We start from the raw sequence: 17,201 nt of genomic DNA, 5'->3' as shown, positions 1-17,201 counted from the left end.
GTACTTAACAAAGACATAATAAAATTTACTGTTACAGAAGGGACTAGAAAGAGGTAATAGAACAGTGCTCTGGGTTTGTTCAAGTAATTTTTTTAATTTGCCATTTACTTGCCATGGGTGAGAATTAATAAAAAGGTAGAAGCACAATCTAAGATTGCTAGTGAGAGTGTTTGTATAGGGACTGCCCTTACATCCACTGATGTTCATGCTGCTGTGTTAACCACTTATTGCTCTTTCAGAATGGAAAAATTTAATTTTCTATTCAATTTCCAGAAAAGAGACAAAATAATGTTGAAAATGTAGTTTTTCCTATTTTATCTACCATAGAGGCTTTCTCATTTTGTTGACAAATAAAAGCAGCGGATGCTTGACTTGTGCCTAAGTTCTGTTCAGCAATGCTTGGAGTGCTGTTGTTGCTGATGCTTGTTGTTAATGTGTTCCCCTTCCGTAGGGGGGGAAAAAAAAGAACAAAAACATACCTTAATTTCATTTTATTTCATTTGCATCTGCACTTTTTTTCTGGGAGGCCCAAGCAAAATGTGACTAATGCTTATCTTCACTTGAGTGCTGCACTGTGATCCACAGAACTTGCAGAAATGAATTACTTTTACCTTCTTGTTTTCTTTTTAATATCCACCAAAACATGCCAGAGCACATAAAATCAGATGTAAGCCTTGGTCCAAAGAGCTCAGAAGGAGCACACTGGTGGCACTTGCCCAACATGCAGTATATTTAACACAGGCTTGTTCTAAGCGATACTTTTATAAACCAGAACCCTTAAACTGAAAAGTAGAACTGTCTTTGAAACAACCACATGGCTCTACATAATAAACTGTGGTAGGGCTCAGTACTTTTATTAGCTAATTAAACTTTTGCTGTGTTGAGAGGAGTGCTTTGGGAACACACGCCTGAATGTATAACAAAATTCATTCTGTACTTGTACCATGTGGAAAGGAAGCACATCTGGGAGTGAGGGGGTGAATGTGAAGAAAAGCTTTTCCAATTGCTTCAAAAGGAACTTGAAGTTTATTTTTTAAGTAAAGTGGTTAGTTTAGGAGGGAGCTCAGCAAGTTCTGAGCTAGACAGGTTTTCCCATTGGTTTACTGAACCTGAAAGAGACACTGATTTATAGGAAGCTTGCTTTGCAAGTTCCAGTTCTTGGGTTTCCCTAGATGCAAGTGTCATAACATGCGCTTCTTACTAAATAAGACCACCATCTGCAGACATCTCTCTGTGGAATTCCTTAGTTATCCTACAGAAAAATACACTTTTCTGTGCGTCTTCCATTTAAGTAAAACTTTATCTTCAGAAGCATCACCTAATCATTTTGCTAAAAACCTCCCTGTTCTTTGTAAAATTCATGAAATAGAAAACCAAATCTGAATAAACGATAACCTGCTGAGCCACTTACATTCACTGTTGTAAATGAAGCTCTAACTTTGTTTTTTATCTTCAACAGACAAACAACAGAAAGGTGAATTTGCCTTAGAGGGCTACACCATCAGAATGAATAATAACCTTCGGAAGGATGCAAAGAAAGATTGCTGTTTTGAAATCTCTGCTCCTGATAAGCGCATTTATCAGGTTGGACTTCTTATGTCGACTTGAAATTAAATTGATAAAGCCGTTACAATTCCAGTTACTGAATTAACATTTCAGTAAAACAACTTTCACTGACATCTTAATGAAAAACGAAATCCTTTCTTGCTTATACTGTATATTCATATATGAGGAAAAAAATCTAATTTAAAAAATATATGTATATGTTCAAATGTTATCTTTTTGGACAAGAACAGGGAAATCTATCATCTTTATCTATTGGTCATTTCAATGTAATTATTTTAACACCTATTATATGGTATGTCTGCATGATTTCTTGGATGAATTAAGTAGCGGAAAAAAAGTTAAACAAAATATATATCAGTGTTAAATACATATTGTATTGGTCATGGCTTTGCCAGGAATATCTACGTAAAGGCACATATCAGCTGTGCAATTCAGAGATCTATCAGCTCGACATCAATATAGAATGTAAGTTTAATAAGTTTTAAATATCTGAGATTGCAGTTGAAAGCCAGTTAATTAAGCTGTCAGGTAGTGTGTTGGAGTCTGACAAGAACATTTTTAAGAAAACTGTACCCAGCAGTCTAAAGAAATTCATGGGTGTCTTCTAATTGTCAAGGGCAAATTTTGTTCATCAGTTCTGGCTTTGACATTGATGAAGAGAAGCAGCTTTTTTCTGCACAGCTGCCAGCTGCTGATCAGAGTTTCAAATCCATCATCCTCTCCTTCAATTACGTAAATTTGTCAAAATTAGCTGTACATTATAAGAAGCATCCTTGCAAGAAAAGTACCAGAAGACATGAAAAGAATTACTAATGGTTTCTTGAGGAAGTGACAAGAATGCTACAGACCCATTTCTATTGCTAATGAAACTGTAGTTATATTTTTGTCGTTGCTACTACTAGTTATTAATAAATATTTAATAGTTTGCAGCTGCCACTCCCAAAGAAGCAGAGGAATGGGTACAGCAAGTGAAATTTGTAATACAAGGTAAGCCAGCCTGAAGAGCTATAGCCTTTATTATTAGTACTGCTTGGTGACGGTAGTTCTGTCCATTAACTGATCTGTTGTGTTTGTATATCTAGTATTCCTACTTGTCCTAGTTTTGAATAGTGAGTCCTGGATTTCAGTCATGTTTTTGCTTTTACGTAACTTCTCTTCTTGTGCAAGATTCTTGTTTTTTTCCAAGAATAACATTTAGCTGGAAAGCTCTCTCTTATGAATGCTATAACAAAATATGCAGAGTAAACTGTAAGCACCAGCTTGTAGAAAACAAGTTGTGTTTTCATTTTGCATAATTTCTGCTTAGGCTTTCTTTTCTAGGAAATGTTAACCTTTTAAACTGCTTTTATATAGATATGGAATCTAATACTATTCCGGAGGAGGAAGAGGAATATGATGATGTTGGACAAGCGAGCAGTGAACCAATAGATGATAGCATTTATGAAGAACTTCCAGGTACTCTTCAGATTTTTTACCTTATGACTTGTGACAATTTTGTCTTCTCTACTGCTAATTTGATAACTATGAGTGGCTAAAAGTAAGTAGGCAAAGTAACCTGATGGGTAAGATACTTTCAGATTTCAAATTTTACTGTGACATTGAATGTGTCTTTAACCAGATCTGAGTGAGAACAGTTCAGTTTTCTTTAGCAGGGGCATCAAAATAGTGCAGAAAATGTAAAAGTGGTCTCAGGGGACTTTTGGCTCATTAACATTCTCTAGTATGTAATTTTTTTTAATTAAAAAATTGACTCGCCTTACAGCTTTTTCCACTAACTTGCCCATAATATTTTTTTATTCATGTTGGCATTTGTATTAAGCAAAAGTTCTCTATCACTCTAGCTGCTGCCTAATACATGATCATATAATCCTGCAAGAAAGTAATGTGTTGGTTTGAAAGGGCTTTGGAGATGATCTGTAAATAAAGAAAACATACGAGTATTAACATTTTATGTCATATCTTCCAGTATGACTATGGTTATGTACAAACTTAATGTGGACAGCTTTTGGAATTGATTATAGATATTCAGGTGATAGGATGAAGATGTTTGGTCTTGTTTAGATTTTAAGAAACTATGTAAAAATCAATTAATTTTTTTAGATACAATTTTTAAGAAATTATATTTTAAAGTGATATGACAATTAATAATCACTTTGTATGAAATAATGTTCTGCATCCCTTACTGTCTTAGGCGGTGCAATTATCAGCAATAACTTGAGAGGAAAAATCAGTCATGTCATGTGATGCCAACTAACTTTATTTATCTGCTAGGTTGAATATTGAGTCCACTGAACGAAAAAAAAAAAACTATGCCTTGGTTTTCATTTTAAGGTTGTTTCAGTGAACCAAGGGAGAAGAGAATACGAGTGACTGATGAAAAAATAAAAACACACCCCACATCATACAATTGGGAAATTGTAGGAGAGCTGTTCTTTTTTTTCAATTTCTTTGAATTTTGTCTAGACTACTTCAATACAGAAGTACATGTTCTGCTGAAATGGGGCACAGTTGTGTCATGCATGCTGAAAAACTCATCAGCAGCGAATATAAAATCTGTGTTAAAGCATTTAGTCTTATAGCTGGAAGAATGCAACCAAACCTTGCTGCAGTGCTTTTTGGATGCTTGGGCTCTTAGAGAAGATGATGCTTTACATTAGATGACGTTTTCATTAATGAAGATCTATGTCTGTCCTAGGTTAAATTTCTCTTACCTGAGCTTCAATTACCTTACCCGTTCATTTGAATCTCAAACAGGAAGTAGATCTATAGCAGTAATGCATAAAATATTGGCAGAGAAACAAGAATTAATGTATTCTTTGCCTTCTTTGCTCTGAGTTCTGGTTTTGGAGAATTGCTGCCTTGATATGATTCAGCAAGAATTTAGAATGTTTTCACTTATATCTCATTTTTATATCAGTTTTCCAGGAACTGTTGTCTCCTAATGTGGCTAATAAATCTGAAATGTAACAAAACAGCTGTCACAAAGAAAGGATAGCCCTTCTGTTGTTCAAGAAATCTAGTTTCATTTTTCAGTTAAAGTCTTTCTCCATGATCTTGAAGTGGTGCTTCATTTTCACATTGTGAAGTAGGGATTTCCTTTCCTTATTTTGTACCTAAGAAAAGAGTAAGAGAGTTCCACTTTGGTCTCTCTTGGCTTCATTAGGACTGATTGATTGTATGCTATTAATTCCTGTTGGCTGTCCTTTCTATTTTCTCAGGTAAATAAATGTATTCTTTCTTCTTTTAATAGTCAAAGGGTGGAGCTCCATTATTTGTGCTGTTACATTACGAATTCAGAGCAAACAAGGAATTCTGAACTCTCCTTAAAAGAACAGAAAGGAAAAATTCCTTGTAGAGCCCAAAAGCTATGATAGGCTCTGGAGTGCAGAAGATAAATTCTAGATCCTTGTGAGGAGGGAGAAGAAATTTATCTTCATTTTTTTATCCTTGAAACATCTTGACGTTAGATCCACTAGCTTTTCACAGATCAAGTAGCTTTAAAATTATGTATTTCAGGTATTGTTGTATTTCACAGCGCATTGTACCTTGTTGTTATTTATTTGGGTATAATTTGCCATTTCTCAAGTAATCTTCTGCATTTCTGAGGTATTCCAGTGGTCTTTTTTTTGTGTGTGTGTGTTTGTCAGCATTTCAGAAGCAAATTAAAACAGCTCATAAAGCATTCATTTTTGTAATACTGGATTTAGTATTAAAGAGTGTTTGAATTATAAAGAAGATATGAATATTTTTTTTCACTGTTTAGAAAAACGGGGAATTATGGAGAACTGTAGCAGTAAGCAGGATTGGCTGATGCTGTATTCACTAGCTATCACATTGCTTTGTTTCTTGGTTTTCCTCTTGTGGCAGGAGACAGTGTAGAAAAATTAATTTTCCAGACAGGTGCTGACTAGCTTCAAACCAGTATCCAGAATAGTAATAGTCTATTAACCTATTAAAAGCTTAGATTTCAACGGAATTCAATTTGTACTGTCTGCTGGCAGGAGGAGTAAGTTGACAGTTGGAGGGGTTACAAAGACAGAAATTACTCTTTTGATCTTGTAAGTCACTTTCTTCTTTAGTGGCACATACAAATACATTTTCACCTTAGAAGCATCATTTGGTTCTCAGTATTAGAGTGTTTTACTGTGTTTACTTAGGTGGAGTCAAAAACATCAGAACACCTAAAGCTTTTCCAACTTGTAAATCTCCCTTGCAAGATTCATCAAGGAAAAAAGAAAAAAAAAAAAAAAGAGTGCTTTCTCCAGCAAGCTATGCTTTTGTCTTTTTGTTTTTAATAAAAATGCACATGGAAAATGTGGTTGAGCAGAAATAAAAATATTGTAATGGAGACCCATTTTTTGCTTAATTAGCTATTTATTTTCTACTTTAGTACACTTTATATAATTTTGACATGGCAATTTTGTATTACAGTCTACAGCTGGATATTATAAGCACAGGTGGTTCCTTGTCTGTAACATAAATTCTAGAACTGTACTATTAAATTATTTTGTGTATGTGTGTTGAACTATCTGGATGCATCGAGTCTTTAGCCTAGTGGTCTTTAAAAAAAAGAGTCGTCCTCGTTAGAATGGGAGATACTTGTCAGAATTAAAGACTTCATCTGTTACAATTCATGAAGACAATTTCTTTTATTAACCTGGGGTCTTAGTGACATAATTTTACAGGGCCTTCTCTATTCTCTTCCTTGGTCTCACGTGTGTGGACCACAAACCTGAGTTTGCAAAGCCAACCATTGCTTGCCACCATGATCTTTCCTGCAACATCAACTCTGTGTACTGTCTACAGCAGTCTTGCACAATAGAAGAGGTCTTAATTGAAGTTAGCATCTTTATATTTTCAGTCTTGTTGTCTTTCTTTGCTCTCTTTCTGCTTGCAAGCTTGCACTGTAGTAGTATATTCCACTGTGTACAGTATAGTTTCCATTAAAGTGTTTCTAAAGATAAGATTTGAATGTTTCTTTGGTGCTTCTCGGTGTATAAAGATGAAAAGCTGCCCTTACAGAACAGGTAAGGTTGGAAATCCCCAAGTGGTGTGGTGTGACATAAATCTGGCATTCTTCGCTTCGTGTCATTTCTTTTTAGCCTGTCCGTAAAATAGAGAACTTCTGGGTGAGAGAGAAGTAAGGACAGTGACATTCAGTACTGTAGTGGTCTCTAGCCAGGAGAACTGTTGTTGAGAACTAATCCACTCGATACAACTTGCATCACTTCCTAGTTTGCTGTAAATTAAATTTTGGGATCAGTTCAGTCTCTGACTGGGACAAGGTTCATGAGAATGAAAAGCTTGCCTTTGTCTTCTGATTCCCACTATCAGTTCTCTGCCAAACAGTTTGGTCAAGCTGTAGTATCTGGCCAATAATTCTGTTTTGCAGTGTAGTTGGAAACTTAGCTAGGGAAACTGTAACCAGGGGAAAGCTCAGGGAAAGGTAAGAAATGTCTTAAGTTTTATGCAACACAAAGTATGCTATACAAAGAAACGTGTTTTTTTAACGTGTTTACTTATTTTAAACAAAGTCCTTTAGTATAGTTTTAAAATTATATTGATATTGTTTCAGAACTTTTTTCCAGCATTGTCTGTGAAAATAGGGAATGATCAGCCTGGCTCTGACTCATGATTGCCTCTTTAAGCAGCTTTGCTTTCTTAATTGTTTCTAACAGTTAACCTTTGCAGTTAAGCAGCATAACTTAATACCATCCTCATCTCTCTTGCTACTGGGTTGTTTGAGCTTTGAGGAAGGAAGTTGTTTTTTATGATGTTGTAACCTTTTCATGAGCATAGAGGGGAAAAAGATAAGTTCATGATCTCTGATTTACCTCTTGGGAAGGAGGAAGTCATGATTATTCAGTGGAGTTTGGGTATAAGCTTGGTCTCTCACGCAGGAACACAGACTCATTGCAAATATTTGTGTTCTCAAAATGCAGTGTCAGATGTATTGACTTTGGTGCTAGAAGTGAAGGTTTCGCAGTGATGTGTTAAAGAAAATTCCTTTTCAGAAGACCTTTGCTTACTTTTAGAATTTCAATATATCACGGTCAAGGCCCATAGGACTAATACAGCATTTGGTGTCTGGCAGTCCAAGCTGTGAGTTACAGGTGTACAATTAGTTCCTAAATCCAGTAGGCTAAAATAAAGAAACTGTTAATGGATCAGCGTGAATCAGAGCAGTAGGTCTGAGTTAGCAGAGACACAGGTGGTTGGGGAATCTGAGATGTTATTTGCAAGGATTGCTGTTAAGTTAGTGTATTATATATGCTGGTATATTGTCTAAATTCCTCCCAGCATCTGTTGCTTGCCTCAAGTATTTATAGATTTCTTTACTTCTTACCAACAGCAGTTGTACATAGCAGTGATGTGCTATTGTTATATTTTTTTCCCCACAGATGGAATTCTAACTGCATTTTATTAGTAAATGAGGTGATTCCTAAGTATAAAGCATAAGTAGGCTCTGGACTATTTGAAGCTGAAAAGACCAGGTGTAAGATCAGAATTCTCAAGGACAGTATTAAAGATGAGTTTCCAAAGTAATTACTGAAAGTGTTTTGAATAATTTCCATCAAAACATCTTTCAGGTTTGAGAGCTGCAAGGGCTTTTTTTTTTCCTCCTCCTTTTAAAGTAGAGAGGACAGGTCATTCTTCGAAACCATTTTTTTCGAAGACTGGATCTTGGTGTTATTAAGGGAAAAATATTAATTTCTTAACTGTTTATTTATATATATGGGGTATTTTGCCCGTAATATCTTACTGATAGGTATAATATCAGAATAAGAAGGACTGCTACAGGGCTTACTCACTTTGCTGTAAATCAAAAGTAATTCAAATAATATAAGTTCAGTAAAAAGCAGATGTAAACTACACGTTGATGTCAGAGAACAGTAAAGATTTTGTTTTCTGTCTGAGATGTGTGGTTTTGTTGTCACGATCACTGGTATTTCGGGTCTACTCAGTGTCTTTGATTATATGTCAGACATGGAAATCACTGAAAAACAACCTCTTGCAACTGTATATTGCTGACTCCCAACTGCTATGATGGACTGGAGCCATGTCTGAATTCTCTGTTGCTCTGGGATTTGAGGCAATACTCCTGCGGGATTTACATGTACCGTAAAGTGTCTTCCAGCTGGTACTAAATGCTTGCGAGACATGAGTTATGAATCCAGACAATTTGTTGCTATTTTAAGGTGTCATATTCAGAATTTGGTTAGGACCATGATACCTGGATCTCAGCTTTTGTTTGCCACAAGACCTTGGGATTTATCTTCAATTAATGTAATCCTACATCTAAAGATGGAACCTTTTCTTTCTGTTGATGTTAGGTGTCAGTGATGGAAGAGGAGGTAAGACAATCTGGTGTAGCTGAGAAGAATAAGATGTCCCTTGAGTGGGAAGTGGCAAAAATGAGGTTCACAGACTATTCTGTGTTTCTTGTAAAGTCAATATTAAGTGATGGTCTGTGGATAACAGGTGTCCCATAGATGTCAGAAAGACTGCTGTGCAATGGTACATGTGCATGAGACACCACACACATTTATAAACATACAAATGTGAGGAAACCACTAAAAATAGAATAATAATTGAGTACAAAAATTTAGTCTAATTTGAGTTCTGTTTTTAACTTTGTTTATATTTACACTGGACATGTGTCTAGTGTAACTGTTGTTGTCCACTGCTATTTGAAATGACCCATTTACAGTGAAAAATGATGGTATCTTTTATTAGTCCAAAATTCTGCACATCTCTTTCGGTGATTTTGCTTTTCAGTATTTGTTTGGTCAATGTTCTCTGATGCCTTGAATTCTCTATTTGTTCTTCTCTTCCTTTTTAACTCAGATACATTGCTCATTCTAAGCCTATGTTTTCAGAATTTGAGATTGCATCTTCTATATTCCAGTTTTGTAGTGGTGGAAAGAATCATGGTCAGCTATGAAATTCAAAGTAGTTGAAAGCCGTATCTACACTAAATGGCAAATATGTGCTATTACGTTTTGGTATTTATTCTCCTCTTGTTGAAATGCATGCAAGACAGGTTTCCAAGTTTACAAGCAGTGAAAACAGTAATATCCTTCCTGAGTTGTGATCAACTATAATAATAAGTTAAGGAATTCATGTTACAAAGGCTGTGCTTATCAAAGTCGTAGGTTATCAAAGGCTGAATTTTATTTCTGTATTTCAGAGTATAAAACAAATCAGAAGTACTAAATCAGACCAAAAAAAAAAAATTCCCAAACAAAAATAAACTGGGAATGCTTGTTAAATATGTATTGTCTGTTGACGTTTTGAAGCTGGTTTATTAAAAGTTAGAAGGCCTGAGTTAATAATATCTAAAAAGGAAGTATTTTTAATCATGCAATTTTATATTTAAAGAAGTCTTTCAAAAACTAATTAGCACACATTTCTTTGAAAGGAATTTACTTATTGAAATAAGATTATTTTATTGCAAGTACTGATCAATCATTTTTATACTATTTTCTATGCACCAGCGCTAAACAACTTTTGACACTATTGATCTCGAAAACCAGTCTGATGTGAACAGTATGTGACAGAAGTTTTTTGTTATTAGAAGATAGAATCCTGTCTCAGAAAAGCTTGTCATCCTGGAAAGACAAAATCACACAAAGTGATCTTGTATCATAGCTTTTTTGATGCGGACTGTGCTTCTGACAGTTGGCTTTGTGTTAATCGTGAGCAAAGCTTTGTTTATGCATGCATGTCTTCAATGGGTTATGGACCTGAAGTTCTTTCTTTGGTAGCACTGGTTTTATCTAATTAAGCAGCAGTGAAATAATTCTAATGCAAAGCCTTCAGAAGAAATGTCTTTGTATGTGAGATAGCTTATTAACCATAAATTTGAGGAATTGCTGTAGTTTAGCAAGTTCAAAGTAAAATGTCAATTGTATTATGTATATTTATGAAAATAGAAAATTTGGGCTTGCTCTACTGCTTGGGTATAACTGTGATGAATGCTATATAGATAGATCAAGGAACCTTTACTTTTTGAATTTGTGATGAATGACTGCATATCAGGCTATTAAAACCATTAGGCAGAGTCTTTTGAGAAACAAGAGCAACCAGAGGTTATATGGTGCCTCAGGCTATTGCTTCTCCACTTTTCTGGTTTCCACAAGGTAGCTATTAAAGAACCATAATTTATACAACTGGATTCTCAAATAAGACCCTGCAAGGTGGGCTTTAAAGACCGATTTATTCATTCTGTTATTGTAGATATAATTATCTAATTTTAATTTTTAAGCCTTTGGAAAGGCATCAGCATAAATACCTCTGTTTTTTGTCTCAGTGTACTCTGTATCTGTTACCTACTTGACTTCCCGCTCGCCTTAAAATGGAGAAGTAAGACAAAATACTACGAATTAACCAGATCTTCGTTATTCTTGCTGGCTGTGTGTGTGTGTACCTGTTTTGCTTGTGTGTTACAGTGGTACTGCATTTGTGACAGATGTCAGGTTTAGTTTGCACGTATACAAGGAAGGCAATGTAGGAAAAGGCTTCCTGTCCGTCTTGGCTGCTGCTGCTCCCTGGGCTGGTCCCATGTCTTTGAAAGAAGCAGGTTGGTTGCTCCTAGGAACGAAAAGTGGTCAGTGGGGTGGACCAGAGGGCAAGATGCAGCAGTATTCTGTGCCCTATAGTAGACACAGGGATGCTCCAGGGATGTGCAGGGTCAGATACACAGGTGATCTTCAGCAGTGAAGGAAAGAACATCCTCTTAGGAAGTCAGAAGAGACTGTGGACAGTTTGTTGCTAGTCATTGAAATTTGGACTAGAGAGCAAGGTAGGACGAAAATATTCCTGTTCAGAACACAGTTAGCACAGGGGAAGTTTTGTTTCAGTTGTTTTCTTCTTATATTCAAAGCAAAACCACTGTCTACAGAAAAGCCTCTAGAGCACAGAAGGAGCTTCTTTCTTCTTACATTGTCAGAAAATACTTTAAGTGAATCTGTACTTGCTTTCATGCCTGTCTCAGATTTATTTCTGAAGAAGTGAGGTGTCTCCGTTACTAAATATTGGGCAGTGTTGTCAGATAATTCAATAAACAAAGGCGGATACAATTTTGTTGTCATTTCCATAAGGACCATAAGACCCAGTTTCCAGGTTAAATCACCTAGCTTAGACCTAGCAAATGATTCCTCGTACGCTGCAACTGGGAGTGTCATGTCTCTGGCATGAGGCCTGGAGAGTCTGAAGTACTCTCTGCAAGAGAATTCAACTAATCTCAGACTCTGGAGGCTCTTGGTTTTCATGAGAACCATCTGCATGCCAATCCCACAGTAAAATGTTGAGCTGCCTAGGGTGCACTTATCTCCTGCTTATGAACTATTTCCAGATCCCTGCCATCCTCCCTCATCTCTTGGAGGTGCGTGTAGGGCTAGTAAGATCAGACATCCAAAGCTGATGATCCCACTCTGGGCCTAGTATATGAGAACGGTGGAATGGGTCAGTATTTGTTAACATGGGTAGAAACGAGTGTGGAAATATTGCCCCCAGATATTGTTAGTCTAAACAGTCCGTGTTGCAGATACAATTTTCTGCTTACTTTTGATTTAACCTGATTTTTGTTTACTAGTGAACCATAGCAAGCGTGTTTTACCATAGCTTTATTTAATCATTTAAGCTGGAGAAAAAATATAGTGTAGTTGGCGTAATTGAATTTGGTGGCATGAGCCATGAACAGTGTGAAAAGAGTCAGTGGTGTATGTTTGTTACTTTCCATGAAAGCACCAAAAGGGTGAAGGCTGCTGATTTTTTATTTTTTTGTCAACGTGCAGTTAATGATCAACACAGAGAATGCAAAAACATCTTGGTGGAACATTTTTAAAGGAGTCACAAGAGAAGCATCTGGGAGCCAGACTTCTCTTGTGGAAACATGCCAACAACTGTATTGTGTTTCCTTTCACTACAGCGAAGTATGCTGAAATGCCTTGTCTTCTGTCCTTTTTTTCAGTAAAATCATTTCTGGAATCAGACTATAAATTTGAACACTTCAACCCTGAGGATTATTAAAGGATATTATGTGGTTTAAACAAGATGCTTTCTTTATGATTCTATGTATGTAAATATTATGTCAAGTCACATTTGTCACTATTAGGGATACGTAGTTTTCAGAAATGGCTTTTAGATTTAAATCTTGCTGCAGATCAACGAGTATAGGAAACTTTACTTGACATTAAAGACTTTTTTCTCTATATCATATAAATTTAAGCCTGAGAAATATAACTACTGTATATGCTTGTCAAATAACAAGTATACAGTATATAAGTGTTATATAACAAGTTATATACAACAAATAACAAGTTATACAGTATAGATTAGTTAATTGAATATTTGATTGCTAGATGTATTTATTTAGAGAACTATTTGTATTTTCTATGTAGATTTTAATTGCTACCACATTTATTTTAGCAAAACATCTTATTGATAAGGTTTATAAAATGTCATGTTGAACGCTTAAACTATTTATATAACTAAGAGCTATTACAGGTTAAGAGGACAAACAAAATTAATTTAGTTACAGTGAATTCACGTAAATCTTTACAGTGTTTATATATATGAACGGTCTTGTGTGCATGCACACATATTTAGGCAAGCAGTCGCTAGTGCACATTCCTGAGAACCTACAAGACAACCATGGAATCAACTTCAACAACATGACTTGTTTTGTCCCTTTGAGGTATGAATTTACGTTCTGTCCAATAGTTGCAACTACTTTTTTCGGGGGGGAGGGAGGAGGATAGAGGAGGGAGAGTTTTTTTTTTTGTTAATTAACTAAATAATCAGATGAGCCTGTAGAAGCATTAAGCCCCAGAAGCTTTCCTTTATGTTGTTGAGGCCTACTAAAAGCAGTATCTAAAAATACTTTATCTTTAAATGTTTAAGTACGGATTTAGGTAAGATGCCTATTGCCTGAATTTTGTGGGCCAAATTTGAGGCTTTATGTACATTTTTTTTTTAGAAGTGGAGCCAAAACTGCTGTTGTTGAAAACTATTGTGAAACCTTACCTTCAAAGGTCCTTCTGCTCAGGGATGCAAGTTATATAATTGTTTGATCAAAAAGTAGAGATAACATTTTAAAAAGTGCCAAATCAAAATTAATGAATTTGTAAGGATCTGTTTTGAAGTCACTTATGAAACCTTGTTTGTTCACCAAATATGTTTTTGTTTTCTGAGTTTAATATATTCTGAGCAGTTCACTTAGTATATAGGATGAGACAATTCTAAGAGACTTGATTTCTGAAAACAAATTTCTGAAATAATGAATTTAATTGTAAACGCATAGTAGCTGTGAATGTAAAGACAGGAAAAAAATGAATGACTTTCTGGAAGTGGCTCTGTGTAATTTCTTTTATTCTTCATTATAATTATTGTGTGTATATCCACGATTGAACTTGCTTGTGATGACCTTTATCTTTTCTCTTGAGAAGAATTACTATTATCAGGTCTTTCTTCATGAGGAAATAAAAAGGTCAGTGCAAAACTCATCCCTTATATTCTATGCAGTGCACATTGCACTTTGGCATATTTGTATTGAATTTTATTAATAATAATTAGATCATTTTGTCAAAGAAATTTTAGTATTCCAAAATTAGACATTCTACATGGCCTTTCCTAGTATGTGCTCTTGCTTTTCCTGCTTCTTTCTACCTCCTCTTCTGCCAAGGTTGCTATTGGTGTAGATGAGATTTTACGTACTTCTATTCCTCCTAATTCTGTCAGCCTAGCTAATTTTATTTCTTCTTCTATAGCCCTAAACAGGCAAACTGCTAATTCTTCTGCATCTATATCTGCCTAAGAAGAAAAAGATAGTGTAGAGAATGTGAATTTGTTGCCTTTTTTAGTCGAGATTTTAAGTTATTTATTGCTAGGAACTGAACAACTATGTTGATTTAGCTGTCACTCAGAACATGACTGAAGGTTGCTTATTTGCAAGGGGAGCTTCAAGCAGGCACTCCAAGCAGGAAGCTGAGTTCATGAAATCTTAATATATTCATAATTAAACCCAGGAATTGCCTGTATCTCTGTGGATTGTTCACTTGTCCTAATGAGTATATTCTGTTCTGTCATTCAGGTGACTGAGCATGCTTTTCCTCCCATTGTGATACTTTGCTCTTAAAGCCTGAAGGGCCTTGTGAAGCCCTTGAAACAGCAGCTCTCATACTAACCAACAACCTTTGCATTTGGCAAAGGAACAAAATTTATGGGCTCTGAAGGGGATATAATCTTCATACAAATCAGTTGTGACTGCAGAATGGGGCACAGACAGGAAAGCAAGGGGGCTGGGGCACTTGGTACTGAAGAAAGGAAAGAGAATGAGAAAGAGGGAAGGCACTAACATATATTCAGGTCTCAACAAGTAGGGAAGGTAAGTTAAGCAAAGCATGCTCCCACATTTCCTGAAAAATTTGTAAAATTACAGTAGAGTGAGAAGATCCAACTGTTTGTGTTGAGACAAAAATAAGATGTAACACTGCATTATGCAGCAACTGTAGATGACCTTGCCAATAATGCTCATTTTTTTTTTCTCATGTGTGAGAGCAACTGTTTTTCCTCCAAGGAGAGAGATGTGTTTTTTTATCACTTAATCGTCATACTTTTTACCCTAAAACATTATAGTAAATATTTTCTACTAGTCAGTGAGTAATAATATAGTATCTTCCTGCTTTTAGGAAAGTTTTTATAATCTGTTGCCATTGTATATTTCATATTGATGGGTATGTATAAGATAATATAGGAGAAATGTGGTGTCTTTTTCACATGTATTTAGAAAGGGATCCCTCCCCCAGATTGTTCAATTTGATTATTTCTCTCTACTACTGCACTCTGTGAGTATTCTTCATGGCAATAGTTATATGATTCAAACAGCATTTTTCTACAGTAGACTAAGGAATTGTAACCTAAAGTGTGCTTTGTGTTTATCCCTACTGGGACTGGGATTTTTTTAGTTTATTTAACTCTTCAGTGTAGCAAATGTTATGACTCCAAAATGCTTTTCTTAAGAAGAAAATGTTGTATCTGCTTTTTGGTTTTGATTAAGCCAAACCATAAAATATGCTTAGGTTCATTGACTGGTGTCCCAGGAAGGTTGTTTAAAGAGAGAGAATGTTTTGCAGAAAATCTAGAAGTGATATTCCAGGACTCCGGTATCACTTCCTCTCCTCCTCACCGTCTTTTCCTCCAGCATTTATCCTGATATAGTTTATTACAAAGCCTACTTTGTGAGTAATAGTGGTATACAAGAGCACCTTTTTAAGATACAAGAAGTGCAACTGAGAAAAAAAAAAACACACAACCCCCCCCCCCCAAAAAAAAAGGAAAACAAAAACAAACAAACAAACAAAAAAACCAGATTCCTCAAGGAAATCAGTAAAATTTACATCTGGTGTCTTAGCAAAATCTGGACAGAATATTTCTGTTCTGTAAAGTCACTAGCTTCAGCTGTCTCATACACGAGACATCAAAATACACAAATCCTTATAAACTGCAATTGAATGGCTTAGATTTTCAGAGGGTTTTATGGAGTACTAAAAGAAGTCAAATGTCTCCTAGTAACTTGATCCAACTTTCAGAGTTGGAGCAGGGTGTTGGACTTACCAATTTCCAGAGGTCTCTTCTATCCCAAATTATTTTGTGAATCTACCTTCACCTTACACAGCCAGTGGTATTTATTTGAGGCCATTATGGGGTCAGTACAACATCAGTTGTAATGACAAAGTTCTGTTACTGCCTACTGGTAGTACAGAGTGGTGCATGTACTCAACCTTGCCAACTCTGGAATTTAAATAACAGTTGTTTTCAAATAACTGATTAAAACTTGCACAAAAAGAATCAGTTGGAGGCCTGTCCTATTTATCTGGTAGTGTATTTGAATGAAACCTTTTGCGTCCGTGCTGGAATCAGTCTTGGATCACGTGTGTTGCAAGGAATTAGGGCTGGGAATTGGCGTGGGTTCTGTCCTCAACTGAAAGTAAAGCAGCTCAGTACACAAAATACTTTTATTTAAAATATATGGAGATCTGTTTCTGTTTTCTGTTTGAATACTATTCTATACTGGCTGTTTCCCATGATATTTCTGAGCACAGTGGTGAAGATTTCCTCAGATGCAAGTTCTGCTTCCACTTCCACTTTGATGTCACCTCCTCTACAGTCCCAGTGTTTAACCTGTGTCTGTGTAGCCCATTTCTGTCTCCGTCTTCACTGCTATGGGAATCATTTTTTTTCACTCAAGCTTATCATGCAGGAATATGGCTTCACTGTGAGCCATTGGTAACTATCTGATCCATAGAAGTAGGGTCAGTGTAAGAACTGTCATCTCTTCTCTCACGCCAAGAAATTTTTAGGTTTAGAGTCTCCTGTAAATAGCAGCCAGCTTGTTTCCCACTTCCGTCACCCTTCTGGAGGCATTTTCATCCCCAAACCAAGCACCCTAATACAGTCAGATGAAGGTGTATTGTTATTTATTATAAAAAAGTTGTCTGTTGTCCTCTCTCTGCTGCACCCAAGATCCTGCACTGTGGCTACTTGAGTATACAAGAGCACCTTTTTAAGTTAAGAAGTGCAATTGGAAAAAAAATGCAGTAATTCTCAGCTAGTGTATGGGTATGTACAGG

The 17,201-nt window shown here is 35.9% G+C and overlaps 1 protein-coding gene across 1 annotated transcript in view; it reads left to right on the top strand.

The window, feature by feature from the left end:
* SKAP2 (src kinase associated phosphoprotein 2) overlaps positions 1 to 17,201 on the top strand; it is a 115,226-nt gene that overhangs the window by 75,772 nt on the left and 22,253 nt on the right. Inside the window, exons 7-9 of the mRNA XM_080582199.1 lie at positions 1,460 to 1,584; positions 2,490 to 2,553; positions 2,920 to 3,021. Of these exons, the coding sequence (XP_080438325.1) occupies positions 1,460 to 1,584; positions 2,490 to 2,553; positions 2,920 to 3,021 (291 nt within the window). The remainder of the gene's footprint in view (positions 1 to 1,459; positions 1,585 to 2,489; positions 2,554 to 2,919; positions 3,022 to 17,201) is intronic.

This window comes from Anser brachyrhynchus (genome assembly GCF_964034855.1).
Source record: "Anser brachyrhynchus genome assembly, chromosome: 2".
Classification (NCBI taxonomy): domain Eukaryota; kingdom Metazoa; phylum Chordata; class Aves; order Anseriformes; family Anatidae; genus Anser; species Anser brachyrhynchus.
The sequence above is the reverse complement of the archived record's forward strand: the minus strand, read 5'-3'. Positions and strand labels throughout refer to the sequence as shown.